Here is a 19,539-nt window from a genome sequence, read left to right as displayed (position 1 = left end):
CTCTATTCCTAAATTATTTCTCTCTTCACATTTGTAGGCAAAACTAGCGTCCTCTATTCCTAAATTATTGCTGTCTTTTCTTTTGTAGGTGGGACTAGCGTCCTCTCTTCCTAAACTATTCTGCTCTTCCTGTTCGTAGGTGGGACTAGTGTCCTCTGTCTAAATTATTCATCTCTTCCCATGTGGAGGCGGGACTAGCATTCTCTCTAAACTATTCCCCTTGTCCCATTTGTCGTCAAAACGAGTGACCTCTTTTACAAAACTATTCCCCTCTTCCCTTATGGAGGTGCTACTAGCTTCCTCTGTTCCTGAAGGATCTTTTGCCTTGAGGATGTCCACATCGACAGAGAAGACAAACTGCTCATAAGCAGTGTAATCGGTGATATTACAACTTCCCTGTATATCAGTTGCATCGTCAGTCTGTCTGATTGGGGAGAAAGCCCTTATAAACTCCAGGCCTCTGTAGTTCACAGAGGTCCACTCCTTCCCTGGGAAGTCTGTCACAGAGGAATCAGTCAGTGATACTGCTGCTCTCGCTATCCCCTTGAGAGCCATGGAACTGGTCCTCAGGAAGAGACACCTTGGTCAGGGGAATAGTGGAATGTTCCAGAGAGACTCTATCCCATGTCTGCTTTCTGGGATCCAGGGTTGGTCTAGCTGGAGAGCTATAGTCCAGGAGTAGAGGGTCTGTCTGGAGGTGGAGGAGACCCGGGGCATAAGGATGGCCTGTGAGATGGTAGTGGAGGTCTGGGATGCTGAGGGCCACACGCTGCAGGTTCTGCTGTGTCAAAGGCTTCTCTGCTGTATTGGTCAGTCGCACAGTCGTGTTTGTTGGGTATGTTTCCTTCATGAAATCTCCTTTTAAAGGAATTTTATATCTTGATGATTATAATCAATAATCAATTCGCCTTGACTAATGCCCAAGGTTTGTAAGACAATGGGTTAAAATAATTAGGCAAGGACTGAGCTTTCTGCAAAAGGTTTCTGTAGCTTTATTCATGAGAACGTTCTGGCGTCAGGATAACAAAACAGTCATTATATAGTTCTTGCTTACTTACGCACATGCATTTACACACAATCTGTTGGTGACCTGCAACCTCCATTGACTTCTCACGCTGTTTATCACATTCTGGCTCACCCTGTTCCTTTCCTTCAAGGTTAGGAACTCTTTGAAGTTTTACTCCCTTGACCATCTACTTCTGTAGCTCTCTATACTAATTGCATACACACATTCTTTCCCTCTCCAGTGGTTCCTGGACTTTCCGGAACTAATCAGACCAATCGATCACTACATTGATCATTACATTGATTATTCATTAACCATGCTGTATGATTAATAATTCATCATGGTTTATTGATTCATTTACCTTTATTAGATAATTATCTTATCAATTCCACCCTTAAATGATTCAATAATTCACCATGATGATCAAATGCTATATGAGAACCCTACTAATCACATGCTTTATGTAAACACAAATAATCACACGCTATATGGAAATACAAATAATCACACGCTATATGGGAATACAAATAATCACACGCTATATGGAAATACAAATAATCACACGCTATATGGAAATACAAATAATCACACGCTATATGGAAATACAAATAATCACACGCTATATGGAAATACAAATAATCACACGCTATATGGAAATACAAATAATCACACGCTATATGGGAATACAAATAATCATACGCTATATGGGAATACAAATAATCACACGCTATATGGGAATACAAATAATCACACGCTATATGGGAATACAAATAATCACACGCTATATGGAAATACAAATAATCATACGCTATATGGGAATACAAATAATCATACGCTATATGGAAATACAAATAATCACACGCTATATGGAAATACAAATAATCATACGCTATATGGGAATACAAATAATCACACGCTATATGGAACTTAATTGTGATACAAGGATTCAACAAGACCAATACATGAATATTCCTCCTACTCCTCCATTACTGTCCTAGGCCTATTTCCAATTATGACACTTCGATTTAGGATTTTCATCATAATTTTCATTAAAGGAACAGTGAATCTAAACGTTGAAAATTCAATCTAAACGTTGAAAATTGTTTCATCAAACATTGGCATCTCAAAAATAAAACGGAGCCATCTTCCTGGCCTAGAGGCCCGCATTCGCCATCCCACTGATCGGAGCTCAGAATCGGTCCATATCTCACCATCTGCTGCGTCATTGATCTCTCTAGAGTCCTGGTGATTAAACCTCTCACACATGGGACGAGACAACATCCACACAATACAAACACACTCATACAGGTGAAAGCAGCCCATAATACAGTTCTTACAACACTTTTCCATTTCCCAAACATGGGCTGTGTTATCAGGAATGTACTTACAGCAATGAACCTAATCATTCTACCTACACTGCCCTCTTCTGCCAATAACATATCGAGAGTCAGTCTATTTTACCAGGTCATGAGGGAGGTGGCGGATAATTGGTCAGAGAACCTCTTTACCGCATCCCCGTTTTCAGTCATGAATCTCTGTTGATTATAAAATATGTCATTAATACCATCCACATTTTTATTTATTGTCAACCACCAAAATAATGTAGTGTTAAAGCCTTCACATATTTGATTCATAGCTTTGTATTCATCTGGAACTTCCCTGAGGATGCCAATAGCATCCATCTAGACAAAGCTACTCCCATCCTGGTCAAAACTCCTCCTGTGCCTACTTTAGCCTCCTATAACTGGCCTCAGATGACTAACTCGAACTGGTTGGACCTATAACCCCAGGGCACAAGTTCCTAACCACTCTTTGTGGTAATTTCTGTCGTATGCGTCCTTTACTGGTACTAGCCCACCCTTCATCAGTTATAGGTGCTGTGAGGTTAAACATTTTCTATTCATCTTTCAAACCTAAGTCAGTCACATTACCAATTACCTTTCAGTCATTAAAATCATCTAAGTTCTCGGTGCCATTCTTGAATATATAACACTGGTGCTCATCAGGAATTTAAGTGAACCTAGGTGTGTAGGCCGAGTACTTCAATCTGACCCACCCAGTCCCTGTACAGTTTTCTGCTCCACCAGGAAGTTGTTTAATGTTTACCTTGAATCCTACATCTTGATCTTCTTTGACTCCTTATTCTGTAAGTCACTCATCACGGTATTATATAGTTTATCTTCTACTTCTTCTCAATGACAACGGTATCGTATGATTAGTACCGGAAGGTGGTGGATCTGAATGTATCAGAAAGATTAGACTATGATGCAGCTCAGAGTCTCTACTCTTCCCAAAAACCGCCAACCCTCTCCTGCCCTTAGTCTCTCTGCTAGGTACCACCCCATACTCACACCTCTAGGAGCACACACAGTGATGAACGGTCGGGATAGGAAATCTTCGTTAAGGAGGTAACCCCCGGACCCTGTTGGTTTTCGGTTCTTCTCCTAACTCTGTGTGTGATCATCAGTGCTCATATGTGTACATACCTTCTTGCAGTGGATAACGTGGACCCAAGTGACTCTCTCAGCTTTTCTAATGGCAAAGGCTAGTGGTTTAACAGAACCTGGTATGGGCCTTCCCCACGGGGCTGCTTCCCGTCTTTTCTCCTCAGGGACTGGATCCACACCCAGTCTCCTGGTTGTACTGAATGAATCACCTTCTCCTGTAATTCACCTGTTAGATACAAAATCTTGGACATAAGGGTTTGGTTAACAAACCGTCTTTTCATGTGCTCTGCTAGTATTTCTTCAACTTCTATGTCTACTTGTTCTGGTATCTCTAACTCTGGCATTCTATAGGCTCTACCTGATTAGCTAAACTGTCATCCATCATTTAAAGAGATGGCTCCTAGTAAACCAGGGATAATATCTTGACTTAATATTTTAGCTACCATAATCATGTCCACCAAGTAAGTTGGGAACGCTTCTACCCATTTGCTATGCTTATCTGTTCTTGTTAAACACCCCTTCTTCCCCTCATTTCGGGAATATCTCAATAAGGTCAATTTCCAAATGTTGGAATGGATATCTTACAATAAAAATGGTTTAAGTAATTATCCTCTAGGCCATCACTCTTTCCTAACTACTCTACTATCCTTCCCTCCCCTTGATACATGGCTTAGCCTATGTATCAATATTGCTGCGTATCCTTACAATGTCTTTGGTAAGATTAGTAAATTATCCTTATGTCAAACCTTCTCTTGTAGGATGCCCCCTTTCATTTTCCACATGTCCAATTCTCCCTGGGGCCTTCATCCTCGGCTATTCTGTAACAATTCTCTGTCAAGTGTTTTATCTTCTTTAAGATTTATCTATGCTGCTTTGTATGGTTTTAAATATCTATGTGCTTGTCTGTGTAAATAGTAACTTTTCTCTCCTTTCTTATTTCACCGGTTCTAGTCAATGCTACTATTTCGGCCTACTGTGCAGAATAGTGTCTGGGCAATGGTTCAGTGTCTAACACCTGAAACCAACTAAGCTTTCATTGTCCTTTTAGTTAGGGTAACAATTACTTTCAACAAAATGATCATATCTCCTCCTAGCGAATTTAACAGACATAAACTTAAAATCAAAACTAAAATACATGCCTATGGAGCCGATAGTCTCTCCATGAATTAATATCCTAAAGCTAAGTGAACCAAATTCTCTTCCTATCTACTCCTGCTGGCCCCCCTCCTTTCTTCCTGCTACTCCACAACCCTCAAGGTTTCAGCAGTGTAGGGGAGAATTTCTCCGTCTGCCCTTCTATCTGTCTCCAGCTTTTTGTCATAATATGGGTTGTTTCCAAATATTGACTAAATGTCTCATTGTCACCTTGGTTGCACTCCTGAGTTTTAGAAAAATCAACCTGTCTAGATATTGCATATCTACTTAAATGTATTACAATACCCTCAATGATCCTAGATCACCTACAGATGTCATATATCCCTGTCCTGTTGACCTAAGTCTACCATTATTAAACTTATTCACAACAAAATATAATACTATTATATCAATTCCACAGCCTTGTTGTGTTTAATCTCTTACACTGCTTTCAACAACAGCTGACTTCCTAAGGGAAAATAAACTTATCTAGATCATGTAAAAAATACCCCTGCTACTGGTCAAAATATTTTCAAATCACATAATCAGATCAAAATGACTAATCTGATTTACTCCACCAAGAAAAAATATTTTACCCTTATTGTTCTAGGAAAATAGACTTGAAGAAGCCTACCCTTAGTCTAAGGCTTTGCCCTTTTAGTCTTCTCATTGGTTCAAATGATCAATTGTGTCTAAGAACTTTAACTCCATCATAATTATCAGTTCTCCAAATTCCCTTAAAATCAATATCACCAATGACCTTAAATTCACCATCCAAATGGCTTTTCAATGTGGCTGATCAGACCACACAGGAAAAGTCACCAGAGGGGTCAAAAGTCATACCACCCTTTCAGAACCGTGTTTCTTACTACATTAAACAAATTAAGGCTAAGAACTTTATCTACATTTTGTATCCCAGGTTCCCAGAACATTCCCTATCAAAATAATTTCACGTGTTTAATTAAACTAAGAAAACAAAACTTCCAAAATGCCATGTGTGTATACCCCTTTAAGATATCCTGTCCCTAGGATTTATTTTATTTTATTTTTTTCCAAAGAGAGCTAAGCGCTCCTTTTCCCATAAAATAACCACTTCGTCAGCGTTTCATCCTATCACACTGATTCAAAAACCCAAAAGTTGACTATAAACAAAACCTAATAATACTTATAATTCCATTGTACTCCCCCCAATCATTAGTTTTAAACTTCCTCAATGGTTTATGTGACTGAACATGCCTTTCCTTCCTCCTCTGAGTCTGGCTGTGGGCGCCTGACCTTCTTCTCTCTGTATTTGTCTTGACCCCCTCTCTGGCCTTTCTTGTCTCTGTTTTTGTTACAATCTTTACGAGAATGGTTTCCCTCCTTGCAGTGGTTACACGGTGCTTTACACTGTCTAGCAAGGTGTCCTAGCTTTTGACAATTGAAACACTTGTATCCCTCTTTCTCTCCTTTCCTGCTATTCTGTTCTCTTTTGTCACCTCTACCATTCCCTGCAATCTCTCCTAGAGTGGCCATCAAATACTCTGCTCCTTTCCTTTCCTTCTTCTCTTTCTCACCTTTGCCAAGTTGCTCATAGTGTACTGCATATCTCTTTATATTGCAGTTGTAGCACTTTCTGTCCTCGGGTTCTATCCACTTTCTACATAAGTTTGTTAAAACCTGTTCTCCTTTCTGTGTCTCTTCCTCTCTACCTCCCTTGGCTCCCTGAGGACCAGCATATGGGGGAGGGGGTATTGGTACGGGCGGCACTTGATGTGGTTGCCTCCGTCTCACTTCCACCACCTCGTTATCTGGGTTCTCCCGCCACCCCTGGTCAGCCAGGGAGGGGTATAATTCGGGTTTAGATGGTGTCTCTGTGGGAGCCGTGGTAGTCCTCTCTGTCTGCTCCTGGCTACCCAAACATTCATTCTTAGTAACTCCCTTACTCTTGGCCCCCTCCGCTCTCTTTCTAGCTTCTGCCAGCCAAACCCGAGCAGTGTCAAGGCCTTCTGTGCGCTGCTTTTCTGTCTTATCCCCACAGACCCTATGTATTTGTTTTACCATTAATTCCAATCTTTCAACATTTAAACATCCATCAAAATCGTATTTCTTCCTCCATTTCGGGCCAAAATAAATGTTCCTCTTGTCTTTTCCCAGCATAAAACGTTCATCTCCCGTCAATACCGGGATCTCCTTAGAGGATTTACTACCCATGTTGTTAAAGTACACTCGTATTTATTCTGCTTCTTCTCCCAATCTAGAATTTTAGAAGGATTATTCGTAAGAACCTTAAACTCTTTTATTCTATGTGCTTTAATTTATAAAACTCTGATTCAATTACAATCTGTGTGTACTTGCTATTGATCTCTATGTGTGTGCTGTATTTTCCTTTGTCCATGTCCTACTGGTAATTTCCTCTAGGGTCCCAGAATAATTTCTTTCATGACTTTTGATAGATCCATTATCCATCTCACACGCAATTATCCTCTTACCCCTGTGGAAACTTCCCAATGTGTCTATGTGTTGTACAATCTATGTGTATCTCTTTCTTGAAACTTTATCTATAGCGGTGACTTTTGATCAGGCATTAGGTCGCATACGTATGCAACTATAAACTATTTTCCAGGGGTCGTAAAGCCTTAGTTAACGTCCTATTTATCTGTTGCTTCATGTAATTGACAATAATATCTGTATCTCACTCCGCCATATTAGGTCTCCCTTCTCCCATGGATAATCAGACCTAGGTTGCGCCTCCGGAAGATCTGACCATCCCCTCCTAGACGTATTTAGACAGGCGACCTATATCAACGTAATCATGTCTCTGACCTCCTCCCTCATAATTATATTACTATATTTCGCCTTCCAATTTACGTTTCCGGGCCAATGTCTTTCCACCAATTTTACGTTTTAGGTACTCAACATTTAGCTAGTTTATATTGGTAGTGGCCACAGATACCATGGAGTCATTTCAGACCCCTCCTCCTCCTGTTTGAACTTATACCCGATTCCTATCTTCCATTTGCACAGAATACTTGGTTCCCTTTAAAACATTTTTCTCCACACAAACTTATAAAGACAGGTCACCAGATACAAACTCCCTTCCGGATAGTTCCAGCGTCTAACACCCAGAGTACATTAAAATCCTCTACTTGCTCCCGCCTTTCACTCTCACATCAATCGCTTTTGCCTTTCACTCTCACATCAATCGCTTTTGCCTTTCACTCTCACATCAATCGTTTCCTCATTTAATGCCAACACCCAATTGTGTCCCTTATTCCATCATGCAGTGCAGACATACCGGTGTATTCCTCATTTCATCATGTAATGCAGACCTACAGGTGTATCACTCATCATGCAACGCAGACACACAGGTGTATTTCTCATTCCTTATTTAATGTAATCATGCAGGTGCTATTCCCCAAAACAATGAATAAAGTCTACTAACCTTGTTATTTGCAGCTGAGTTTTTCAATGTTCGTTGAATCTCGTCACCACCTCTGTCGCGTACCAGTTTGCCACCGGCCTGTGAAGAACCCACAGTAAAGGGCCAGGTCTTTGATTTAGGGATTTTTCATCCGCCCGTGCACGGTTTCAGTGTCTCCTTGGAACGACAGCGGCAGTTTTTGAGATCCCGGTCGAAGGACCAATTGTTAAAGGAATTTTATATCTTGATGATAATAATCAATAATCAATTCGCCTTGACTAATGCCCAAGGTTTGTAAGACAATGGGTTAAAATAATTAGGCAAGGACTCAGCTTTCTGCAAAAGGTTTCTGTAGCTTTATTCATGAGAACGTTCTGGCGTCAGGATAACAAAACAGTCATTATATAGTTCTTGCTTACTTACGCACATGCATTTACACACAATCTGTTGGTGACCTGCAACCTCCATTGACTTCTCACTCTGTTTATCACATTCTGGCTCAGCCTGTTCCTTTCCTTCAAGGTTAGGAACTCTTTGAAGTTTTACTCCCTTGACCATCTGCTTCTGTAGCTCTCTATACTAATTGCATACACACATTTCTTTCCCTCTCAAGTGGTTCCTGGACTTTCCGGAACTAATCAGACCAATCGATCCCTACATTGATCATTACATTGATTATTCATTAACCATGCTGTATGATTAATAATTCATCATGGTTTATTGATTCATTTACCTTTATTAGAAAATTATCTTTTCATCTCCCCAATCATGAAACAAAGAATGGAACTACGAAATTGTTTGCAATAACTCTGACAAAAAAATAATAAATTGGTGGCTATTTCACAATTTACATTCCCCCAAAATATTAACCTAAAATTAAAGCAGGATCGTCTTCTGCATAGAATGTCAGCCTCGTAAGATATTTCTCTGCATAGGGCTGAACCACCTCCATGTCTTGCAGTGAATCAACACTTTGCTTATTTGAATTAAAACAATATTTATCTACACTCTTGGTTTGTAATGTCTCTATGGAAACAGTCATTTGGAAATCATTCTGAATTCTAATGGCATGGCCCTGCACATTAGTAGACTTCTAAAATAGTGGATATTAAAACATCTCGAATTTGTCTGCTTCCTTTGAGATTTTAATCTACAACATTTGTGCCACTATGTTTACTATTCTACACAGCTGCAAATCAATGCTAAAAGCACTTTGCAACCCCCACCAAACACATCCATTTAGATTACACTTCTCTTAAACTACATAAACAAACTAGCCTGGTCTCAGATTTGCTTGTGCTTTTGGCATTTTAGACAATTCCATAAGGAGATGGCAAGAGAGCAAAAACAGACTGGCGCCAAGGCTAAAATAAAACCGCAAATTGCAGTGTGTGAGCGTGCACATCTTGGACAAAAACCCATGTAACAATCCACCAGGGTCAAATAAAAATATCACCAGAAGGTGGCAGTGTATCCCTGTCTGACTATTTAGATTTTCAATACATTTACATTTACATTTTAGTCATTTAGCAGACGCTCTTATCCAGAGCGACTTACAGTAGTGAATGCATACATTTTCATACATTTTTTTTTTTCTGTGCTGGCCCCCCGTGGGAATCGAACCCACAACCCTGGCGTTGCAAACACCATGCTCTACCAACTGAGCTACAGGGAAGGCTGTACAGTCCATTTCCAATCAATCACCTTGGGAAGTCCAACAGTCCCATAAATAAAAACCGGTAAACAGGTTAATTGGATATGTGAAAACAATATTCTGTGCAGGGGGACATTTTAAGGACATTATACTCTGTTTGACATGTAAATGTTGAGTACATTTACATGTATTGAGTAGGCTACATGCATTCTTGCTGAAGCAGATAAATGTTGTTTATGACAACCTGCTTAGCCCAAGGTCAAAAGCAATGAGTTGCAAAATATATATTACCATTTTACTGACACATCAAGGTTCTATTACACCGATGCTCATTGAGGGATTGACTTCTTCCCTTTTGATAATTATATATAGATGAGGTTATATATATATATATAAATGAGGGGGGTCTGAACTGAAGGGGTTTGTGAATCTCATGCTGGAGCCTGTTCATTTATTCATGGAGCTTGATTGAGTGGAGATCAATGCTGGAGCAACCACATCAATCACACACCAATCACACACACCAATCACAGACACCAATCACAGACACAATCGTAGCATAGGTGCCGGAACCACTGAAAACCCAGGGGAACTAAATGACAACTGGTTAGAACTCAGCTAAATACACATATAGCTGACAGAGTGGATCCCTCAATGTGTTATCCATCACATAGAACTACTACTGTACAGGAGTTAGAATCTCTATTGGTCGACTGCATTATGACATGTTACATCTCTGATGTTCTATAGCAGCATGAATCAGCATGTTCAGTATGTCAGCCAGGGCAGAAATGTATTCCAGCTCTGTGTGTGGAGGGTAGGGAGGTAATAAGAAGGCAGCTGGTTGCTTTTCTACTTCTTTGTGTTCCCCCCACTACGCGGCATTAACCGAGAACATGTGGGTGTCGTGTTTTGAAACTAGGCGAGATGTGTGTGTGTGTGTGTGTGTGTGTGTGTGTGTGTGTGTGTGTGTGTGTGTGTGTGTGTGTGTGTGTGTGTGTCAGAGTGTGTGATGGAAAGAGGGCTTGAGGGGTGGGTATGTACTCCTCTAGAGAGCAGCAATGAGAGAGGAAGAGACAGTCACAGAGAGAGAGAGAGAGAGAGAGGAGAGAGAGAGAGAGAGAGAGAGAGAGGAGACAGAAAGAGAGGAGAACGAGTGAGCAGAGAGAGAGAGCAGAGAGAGAGGAGAGAGAGAGCACAGAGAAAGCAGAGAGAGAGCAGAGAGAGAGAGCAGAGAGAGAGGAGAAAGAGGAGAGAGAGCAGAGAGAGAGAGTGGGGGAGAGAGCAGAGAGAGATAGAGAGAGAGACAGAGAAAGAGCAGAGAAAGAGAGTGGCACAGTTTGCTCCTGCAGCGCTGCAAGGACAGACTGCACTGACAGAGGAAGGGACACACACACAGCCCAGCGTGAAGAGAGACATGTCTACGTAACAGGACCATCAGCACACTAATCATTTCTGGACACTGACAGCAACATAGAACACAAATAGATGCCAAGGACTAGCACCTCAAAACAACCTCACCCTCACACAGAGGGAGGTCACATTTTGAAGGTGGAACAGTTTGAAGACGGTCACAGTAAAGGCGAGGGAAGACATTTGTTCTGGAAGAGACCAACTAAAACAGGAGTAATCAACAGTATCATCTCCTCTCTGCGATCTAGCTCTTGGAAGTGAAAAGGAGAGACTTTACAGTACAGGGCACTGGGCTGTGCTGCTCTGCCTTAAACACTCATACCCTTCTGTGCTGCTTCTGCTGCTACTGCTGTTCCAAAACAGGCTACATCAGACAGAGGTACGCTGAACTGAGCAGCTCTGCTCTACACTCTAGCTAGCTGTACTGCACTGACTGACTGGTTGACTGACTGGTTGACTGACTGACCATGAGTGAGTCAAAGAAGGGCGATCTGGCTATCCGGGATAAAGCCATCCTGGGCCAGCAGAGGCGTCTGAAGCAGGCCACCCAGTTCACACACAAAGACTCAGCCGACCTGCTGCCTCTGGATGGGCTCAAGAGACTGGGCACCTCCAAAGATCTGGTGAGTGGCTGTCAATGTCCCATTGGACTATTCTTATTCTGTTACTGGTGGTACTGTCACTTACATGAGTTGTATTCATTAAGGCACACCGTAGCAAAATGTTTTGTAGAATGTTTTTACTACAGTGTGCCCTGCTCTTATTGAACAAATTCAGATAGTCCCTCCCTGTTACAGTCTTTTTTCTTCTGTTTGCTACCTAATGAATACGACCCTGGTCAGTGGCTGTCTGAAAGGCCCATTAGATCACACTCTATTGCTTGTATTGTGTCACTTTGACTCTTAGTGGTGGTGGCTAATGGTGGCTAAATGGTGGCTAATGGTGGCTAAATGCATTTTGGATGAGACTTGGCACATAGAAGATGTTGAAATGAGCTTATTTGGATAGTTAGTTGAAGAGGCTGTACTCTGTTTGCCACCAGCTGCTTGGCATTGTTGGTGCTTTGGGGACCGTTGGGAGACAAGTTGAAAGATATGAATATTGTCACAGTATTTTTACAACACTGGGGTAAACAGTTGGCTCAATCTAACTGAATGATTTACTAGGTTTAAAATGCGGTGTAAAGTAAATGTAGTAAGTCTGTGACTAATGAGGTGGACCTTTGATTGACTATGGTATTGCTTTGTTCTCTTGATGTTGTCATCAAAAATAGTTGAACATCAACACCATACTGCTTTTCTATCAAACCTGTGGTATCCTTATCAAATCAAATCAAATCAAATTTATTTTTATATAGCCCTTCGTACATCAGCTGATATTCTCAAAGTGCTGTACAGAAACCCAGCCTAAAACCCCAAACAGCAAGCAAAGCATGTGAAAGAAGCACGGTGGCTAGGAAAAACTCCCTAGGAAAAACTCCCTAGAAAGGCCAAAAACCTAGGAAGAAACCTAGAGAGGAACCAGGCTATGAGGGGTGGCCAGTCCTCTTCTGGCTGTGCAGGGTGGATATTATAACAGAACATGGTCAAAATGTTAAAATGTTAAAATGTTCATAAATGACCAGCATGGTCAAATAATAATAATCATAGTAGTTGTCGAGGGTGCAACAAGCACGTCCGGTGAACAGGTCAGGGTTCCATAGCCGCAGGCAGAACAGTTGAAACTGGAGCAGCAGCACGGCCAGGTGGACTGGGGACAGCAAGGAGTCATCATACCAGGTAGTCCTGAGGCATGGTCCTAGGGCTCAGGTCCTCCGAGAGAAAGACAGAAAGAGAGAAAGAGAGAATTAGAGAGAGCATATTTAAATACACACAGGACACCGGATAAGACAAGAGAAATACTCCAGATGTAACAGACTGACCCTAGCCCCCCGACACATAAACTACTGCAGCATAAATACTGGAGGCTGAGACAGGAGGGATCAGAAGACACTGTGGCCCCATCCGATGATACCCCCGGACAGGGCCAAACAGGCAGGATATAACCCCACCCACTTTGCCAAAGCACAGCCCCCACACCACTAGAGGGATGTCTCCAACCACCAACTTACCGTCCTAAGACAAGGCCGAGTATAGCCCACAACGATCTCCGCCATGGCACAACCCAAGGGGGGGGGGGGGGGCGCCAACCCAGACAGGAAGACCACGTCAGTGACTCAACCCACTCAAGTGACGCACCCCTCCCATGGACGGCATGGAAGAACACCAGTAGGCCAGTGACTCAGCCTCTGTAAAAGGGTTAGAGGCAGAGAATCCCAGTGGAAAGAGGGGAACCGGCAAGGCAGAGACAGCAAGGGCGGTTCGTTGCTCCAGCCTTTCCGTTCACTTTCACACTCCTGGGCCAGACTATACTTAATCATAGAACCTACTGAAGAGATAAGTCTTCAGTAAAGACTTAAAGGTTGAGACTGAGTCTGCGTCTCTCACATTGGTAGGCAGACCATTCCATAAAAATGGAGCTCTATAGGAGAAAGCCCTACCTCCAGCCGTTTGCTTAGAAATTCTAGGGACAATTAGGAGGCCTGCGTCTTGTGACCGTAGCGTACGTGTAGGTATGTACGGCAGGACCAAATCGGAAAGATAGGTAGGAGCAAGCCCATGTAATGCTTTGTAGGTTAGCAGTAAAACCTTGAAATCAGCCCTTGCCTTAACAGGAAGCCAGTGTAGGGAGGCTAACACTGGAGTAATATGATCAAATTTTTTGGTTCTAGTCAGGATTCTAGCAGCCGTATTTAGCACTAACTGAAGTTTATTTAGTGCTTTATCCGGGTAGCCGGAAAGTAGAGCATTGCAGTAGTCCAGCCTAGAAGTAACAAAAGCATGGATTAATTTTTCTGCGTCATTTTTGGACAGAAAATTTCTGATTTTTGCAATGTTACGTAGATGGAAAAAAGCTGTCCTTGAAACAGTCTTGATATGTTCTTCAAAAGAGAGATCAGGGTCCAGAGTAACGCCGAGGTCCTTCACAGTTTTATTTGAGACGACTGTACAACCATCCAGATTAATTGTCAGATTCAACAGAAGATCTCTTTGTTTCTTGGGACCTAGAACAAGCATCTCTGTTTTGTCCGAGTTTAAAAGTAGAAAGTTTGCAGCCATCCACTTCTTTATGTCTGAAACACAGGCTTCTAGCGAGGGCAATTTTGGGGCTTCACCATGTTTCATTGAAATGTACAGCTGTGTGTCGTCTGCATAGCAGTGAAATTTAACATTATGTTTTCGAATGACATCCCCAAGAGGTAAAATATATAGTGAAAACAATAGTGGTCCTAAAACGGAACCTTGAGGAACACCGAAATTTACAATTGATTTGTCAGAGGACAAACCATTCACAGAGACAAACTGATATCTTTCCGACAGATAAGATCTAAACCAGGCCAGAACTTGTCCATGTAGACCAATTTGGGTTTCCAATCTCTCCAAAAGAATGTGGTGATCGATGGTATCAAAAGCGGCACTAAGATCTAGGAGCACGAGGACAGATGCAGAGCCTCGGTCTGACGTCATTAAAAGGTCATTTACCACCTTCACAAGTGCAGTCTCAGTGCTATGATGGGGTCTAAAACCAGACTGAAGCGTTTCGTATACATTGTTTGTCTTCAGGAAGGCAGTCAGTTGCTGTGCAACAGCTTTTTCTAAAATTTTGGAGAGGAATGGAAGATTCGATATAGGCCGATAGTTTTTTATAATTTCTGGATCAAGATTCGGCTTTTTCAAGAGAGGCTTTATTACTGCCACTTTTAGTGAGCTTGGTACACATCCGGTGGATAGAGAGCCGTTTATTATGTTCAACATAGGAGGGCCAAGCACAGGAAGCAGCTCTTTCAGTAGTTTAGTTGGAATAGGGTCCAGTATGCAGCTTGAGGGTTTGGAGGCCATGATTATTTTCATCATTGCGTCAAGAGATATAGTACTAAAACACTTTAGTATCTCCCTTGATCCTAGGTCCTGGCAGAGTTGTGCAGACTCAGGACAATGGAGCTTTGGAGGAATACCCAGATTTAAAGAGGAGTCTGTAATTTGCTTTCTAATGATCATGATCTTTTCCTCAAAGAAGTTCATAAATTTATTACTGCTGAAGTGAAAGCCATCCTCCATTTGCGAAGGCTGCTTTTTAGTTAGCTTTGCGACAGTATCAAAAAGAAATTTCGGATTGTTCTTATTTTCCTCAATTAAGTTGGAAAAATAGGATGATCGAGCAGCAGTAAGGGCTCTTCGATACTGCACGGTACTGTCTTTCCAAGCTAGTCGGAAGACTTCCAGTTTGGTGTGGCGCCATTTCCGTTCCAATTTTCTGGAAGCTTGCTTCAGAGCTCGTGTATCTTCTGTATACCAGGGAGCTAGTTTCTTATGACAGATGTTTTTAGTTTTTAGGGGTGCAACTGCATCTAGGGTATTGCGCAAGGTTAAATTGAGTTCCTCGGTTAGGTGGTTAACTGATTTTTGTCCTCTGACGTCCTTGGGTAGGCAGAGGCAGTCTGGAAGGGCATCAAGGAATCTTTGGGTTGTCTGAGAATTTATAGCACGACTTTTAATGCTCCTTGGTTGGGGTCTGAGCAGATTATTTGTTGCAATTGCAAACGTAATAAAATGGTGGTCCGATAGTCCAGGATTATGAGGAAAAACATTTAGATCCACAACATTTATTCCATGGGACAAAACTAGGTCCAGAGTATGACTGTGGCAGTGAGTAGGTCCAGAGACATGTTGGACAAAACCCACTGAGTCGATGATGGCTCCGAAAGCCTTTTGGAGTGGGTCTGTGGACTTTTCCATGTGAATGTTAAAGTCACCAAAAATTAGAATATTATCTGCTATGACTACAAGATCCGATAGGAATTCAGGGAACTCAGTGAGGAACACTGCATATGGCCCAGGAGGCCTATAAACAGTAGCTATAAAAAGTGAGTGAGTAGGCTGCATAGATTTCATGACTAGAAGCTCAAAAGACGAAAATGGATCTACCCTGTTAACGATGCAACATCAACTGCAATTTCCATTATCTGACGAGATGTCTAGAAAAGATGGTAGGCCATGTAACCGCATAGAAGATGAAAGACTCAGTACAGTAGATGAGAGGACTGCCTGTCAAACCCTGTTAGAGAACATGGAGCCTCAGAGACACAGTGTTGTCCTCACAAGTCTGCTTCCATCAGTACACTAGCTATGAGGCCAGAGGGACAGAACAAACAGAGCTGGGCAAGTTAGATTAAGATGCAGGCGCACACCCACGCAGCCACCCATGCAGCCACCCACACAGCCACATTCATCTAATCAATGCATGGCACAGTGACAGAACACACTGTAAGACAGAGCGACAGTCCCTGTTATGAAGTGTCTGCCCGTCCCCCAACATCCTCCCACTTCCTGCTCAATCAGTCCTCTCTCTCCCAGTCCTCCTCTATGGGCACAAGGGCTTCCTGTGATAATGGCTTCATTGCCCCACTGTCAACTCCTGACACAGTCTTGATTAGATGGCTGCCTCCCAAATTCCCAGAGCGCACTCCAAGAATCTCCAGAATGACTGGAGCAGAGAGCATCAGAAGTGTGCTGTGTGTGTGTTTACACTATGTGTGTGTGTGTTTACACTGTGTGTGTGTCTGTGTGTGATTACACTGTGTATTTAAAGCCAGCTTTCGCAGAAGGCAGCGGCATCTCCACGACCAACTTCCATCTCTCTCAACCCTCTCACGTTATATCTAAATCTATTTCCCTTCGCTCTCAGAGTTGAATTGTCTCCACACGAGCATTGTGGGAGGATAACAAGCTGTTATTTAGAGCGAAATTAAATATTAGTTGGAGCCTGTCTGGTGCTGTGGATTCTATTCACACTCTGAGAAAATATGAAATCCCTATGCAGGGAGAGAACCTGGAGCTAACCATCCTCTGTATCCTAAATGGAACCCTATGCCCTATACACATAAGGCTCTGGTCAAAAGTAGTGCACTATATACAGTGGGAAATCAGGTGCCATTTGGGATTCACCCATGGTGTCTGACTTGTAAACGAGTGTCTCCGTTATTCTGAATACAAGCAAGCAATACTCAGGGGAATATTTGATTACAATGGTGACAACAAGAGAGGATGATGCCACTGACACACTTAGGCTCTTAAGTATATTTACAGCCACATGTATTACTTTATGCCACTTTGTCACGATATAATGCAGTCAGAGCTGAATCTTTTCTGCATCACCAAAATGCAGACCACATCTGCTGAACGGCAGCATTTAATTCAACGACCCTACTGGGATAAATCCCTCTTATGCTAATACCAATTATCTGCTCATCGGAAAGAGAAAAGAACTCACTCTGATTCATACCTCATTTGCTAGAAACCCCATTCGATGGAGGAAACAGGCCACAGGGGTTACAGAATGATTCGCATGTCATCTCACCGCCCTGCATCACATTGTAATGGCCTCGGAGCCTGAACGGCAGAACACCAGAGAGGCAGCCATTGTTACAGCTCCCCCGCCGTGCCTCGCTCTCCGTACTGACTGTCAAAAGCAATCACGCTCCAAGTGGAGACATAGCTAAAGTGAATTGTAGAAAAGCAGCAGGAGTTTCCCTAAGGTGTGTGGGGATACTCTGAGATAAACCAGAAGCCAGCTGATAGGCACCAACAGAGTAGTGATGTCACCTCACAGCTGAATAGACAGACAGTATGTGTGTATATTTTGTATTTATTGAACCTTTATTTAACTTTGCAAGTCAGTTAAGAACAAATTCTTATTTACAATGACGGTCTAGGAACAGTGGGTTAACTGCCTTGTTCAGGTGCAGAGCGACAGATTTTAACCTTGTCAGCTCGGGGATTCGATCTAGCAACCTTTCGGTTACTGATCCGACGCTCTAACCACTAGGCTACCTGCCGCCCACATGTGTGTGTGTGTGTGTGTGTGTGTCTGTCTGTCATTCTGAAATAGTGTTCATATCTCAAGAATGCTTTATTATCAGTCTCATGGGTTCCTTCCCCTATTAAGGAATGATGAAGCCATTTGTCCTCATTATCATTCTCAAGTCATTAAAATAGAACTATTCCTGGTGTAAAAACACACATTGAACCACGCAGGGCTTCTTTAGATGTAGCCTGGTTTGCTACTCCACTTCAACTGAGCCAGAACATCATTTAACAGTAAAGGGCCAGTTATATAAGAATGAATGTCTCTCTCTCTCTCTCTCTCTCTCTCTCTCTCTCTCTGTCTCTCTCTCTCTCTCTCTCTCTCTAGAAAAACAGTGAGGGTGAGGAAGAGAGGAAGCAGCATCCCTCTCGCCACTTCTCAGTTACATCCCTCCATCTGCTCTGCCTCCCACTCTTTTTAACTTTGTGTGTGTGAAAGAAATGTGTGTGAGTGTATCTGTGTATCCTCTCTCCTGACAGACCCGGTGAGGCTTGTCTAATTGGGAGGCTCCAGGTGTCTCTGTCAGGTCAGAGCCGGGCTGCAGAGTCCGCATGCTCCAGTGTGGAGCAGAATGTAGAGCACCTTCCCTTCTCATCACCTCACTGCAGTATGAAGCTCAGAGGAGTGCATTACACCACCAGGCAAACAAACCCAGCAGGGCATTTCCTTCTCCACATCAAGTGGAAGTGTCTGGGCTTGGTTTTAATTGGTGGTAATTATCTCATTAAATTGTTTATAACATCCAAGGATGACAACATTAGACCGAGTTCTCTCCCAGATGGCGACATGGCACCTTCACTCACACAATGTGATCCCTTGACATTTCACTAAGAAGTTTGAGAAAAGTGCCCTAACTCTGACTGTGGAGGGCCATGGCGAATTGATTCAGGAGACATCTCAGGAAGGTTCTAGTGATTACCATTAGAACCCAACACTGAGCCAATTAGCCTGGCTGACCAGAGCGGAGGTGAGGACCCTTCTCTCTATCCCTCCACACTCTATCTGTTTCTCTCCCTCTTCTCTGCACTCTCTCACCCTCCCTGCTCTCTCTCAACCACTCTCTCTCCCAGTTGTCAGAAGCTTTGATGGGCGGCAGCGTTGGTTCACCCAGAGCTGGTCCGCGCTCCGCAGACAGACAGCCGGCTAAAAATACCTGGGTGAAACAGACCGGCGCAGAGACCGAGGGGATGGCAGCGGGAGAGATCGAGAGTAGAAAGAGATGGAGATGAGAGAGAGAGCAGATGTGTCGCTGGCTACACCCTGATGGTTTGTATGACAGGAAGCCAGCGGCTGGACACCTTGATCCGAATGGGAAAGCAGGCATTAGCAGAGTCATGTGACTTCAGCCATGACAGAGAGAGGAGCCTGTTGCAGTCAGATAATTAGCCCACACGGCAATTAGGCTCTAATCTCTCAGAGAGAGTGAGAGAAGAAAAGAGGAAAGAGGACATGCCATGACAAAAGGGAGGGAGAGAGAGAGAAAGAGACAGTGAGCATCATACAGAGAGAGTGAGCATCA

General features: G+C 42.8%; 1 protein-coding gene and 1 long non-coding RNA gene across 2 annotated transcripts in view; one reads left to right on the top strand and one right to left on the bottom strand.

The window, feature by feature from the left end:
* Nucleotides 1–968: 968 nt before the first annotated feature.
* On the bottom strand, nucleotides 969–10,776 carry LOC145880040 (uncharacterized). The gene is made up of 2 exons (XR_014392932.1): nucleotides 8,012–10,776; nucleotides 969–3,679 (listed from the first exon to the last, which is right to left on the bottom strand). It is a non-coding gene; the product is annotated as an uncharacterized LOC145880040 (long non-coding RNA).
* Nucleotides 10,777–10,821: 45 nt separating this feature from the next.
* LOC106609461 (nuclear receptor-interacting protein 2) overlaps nucleotides 10,822–19,539 on the top strand; it is a 33,765-nt gene continuing 25,047 nt past the window's right edge. The window contains exon 1 of the mRNA XM_014208325.3: nucleotides 10,822–11,680. Within this exon, the coding sequence (XP_014063800.3) occupies nucleotides 11,525–11,680 (156 nt within the window). The 5' untranslated portion in view covers nucleotides 10,822–11,524. The remainder of the gene's footprint in view (nucleotides 11,681–19,539) is intronic.

The sequence above is a fragment of the Salmo salar genome, chromosome 07 (genome assembly GCF_965601325.2).
Source record: "Salmo salar chromosome 07, fSalSal1, whole genome shotgun sequence".
NCBI lineage: Eukaryota > Metazoa > Chordata > Actinopteri > Salmoniformes > Salmonidae > Salmo > Salmo salar.
This window is presented reverse-complemented; position numbering and strand designations above follow the sequence as displayed.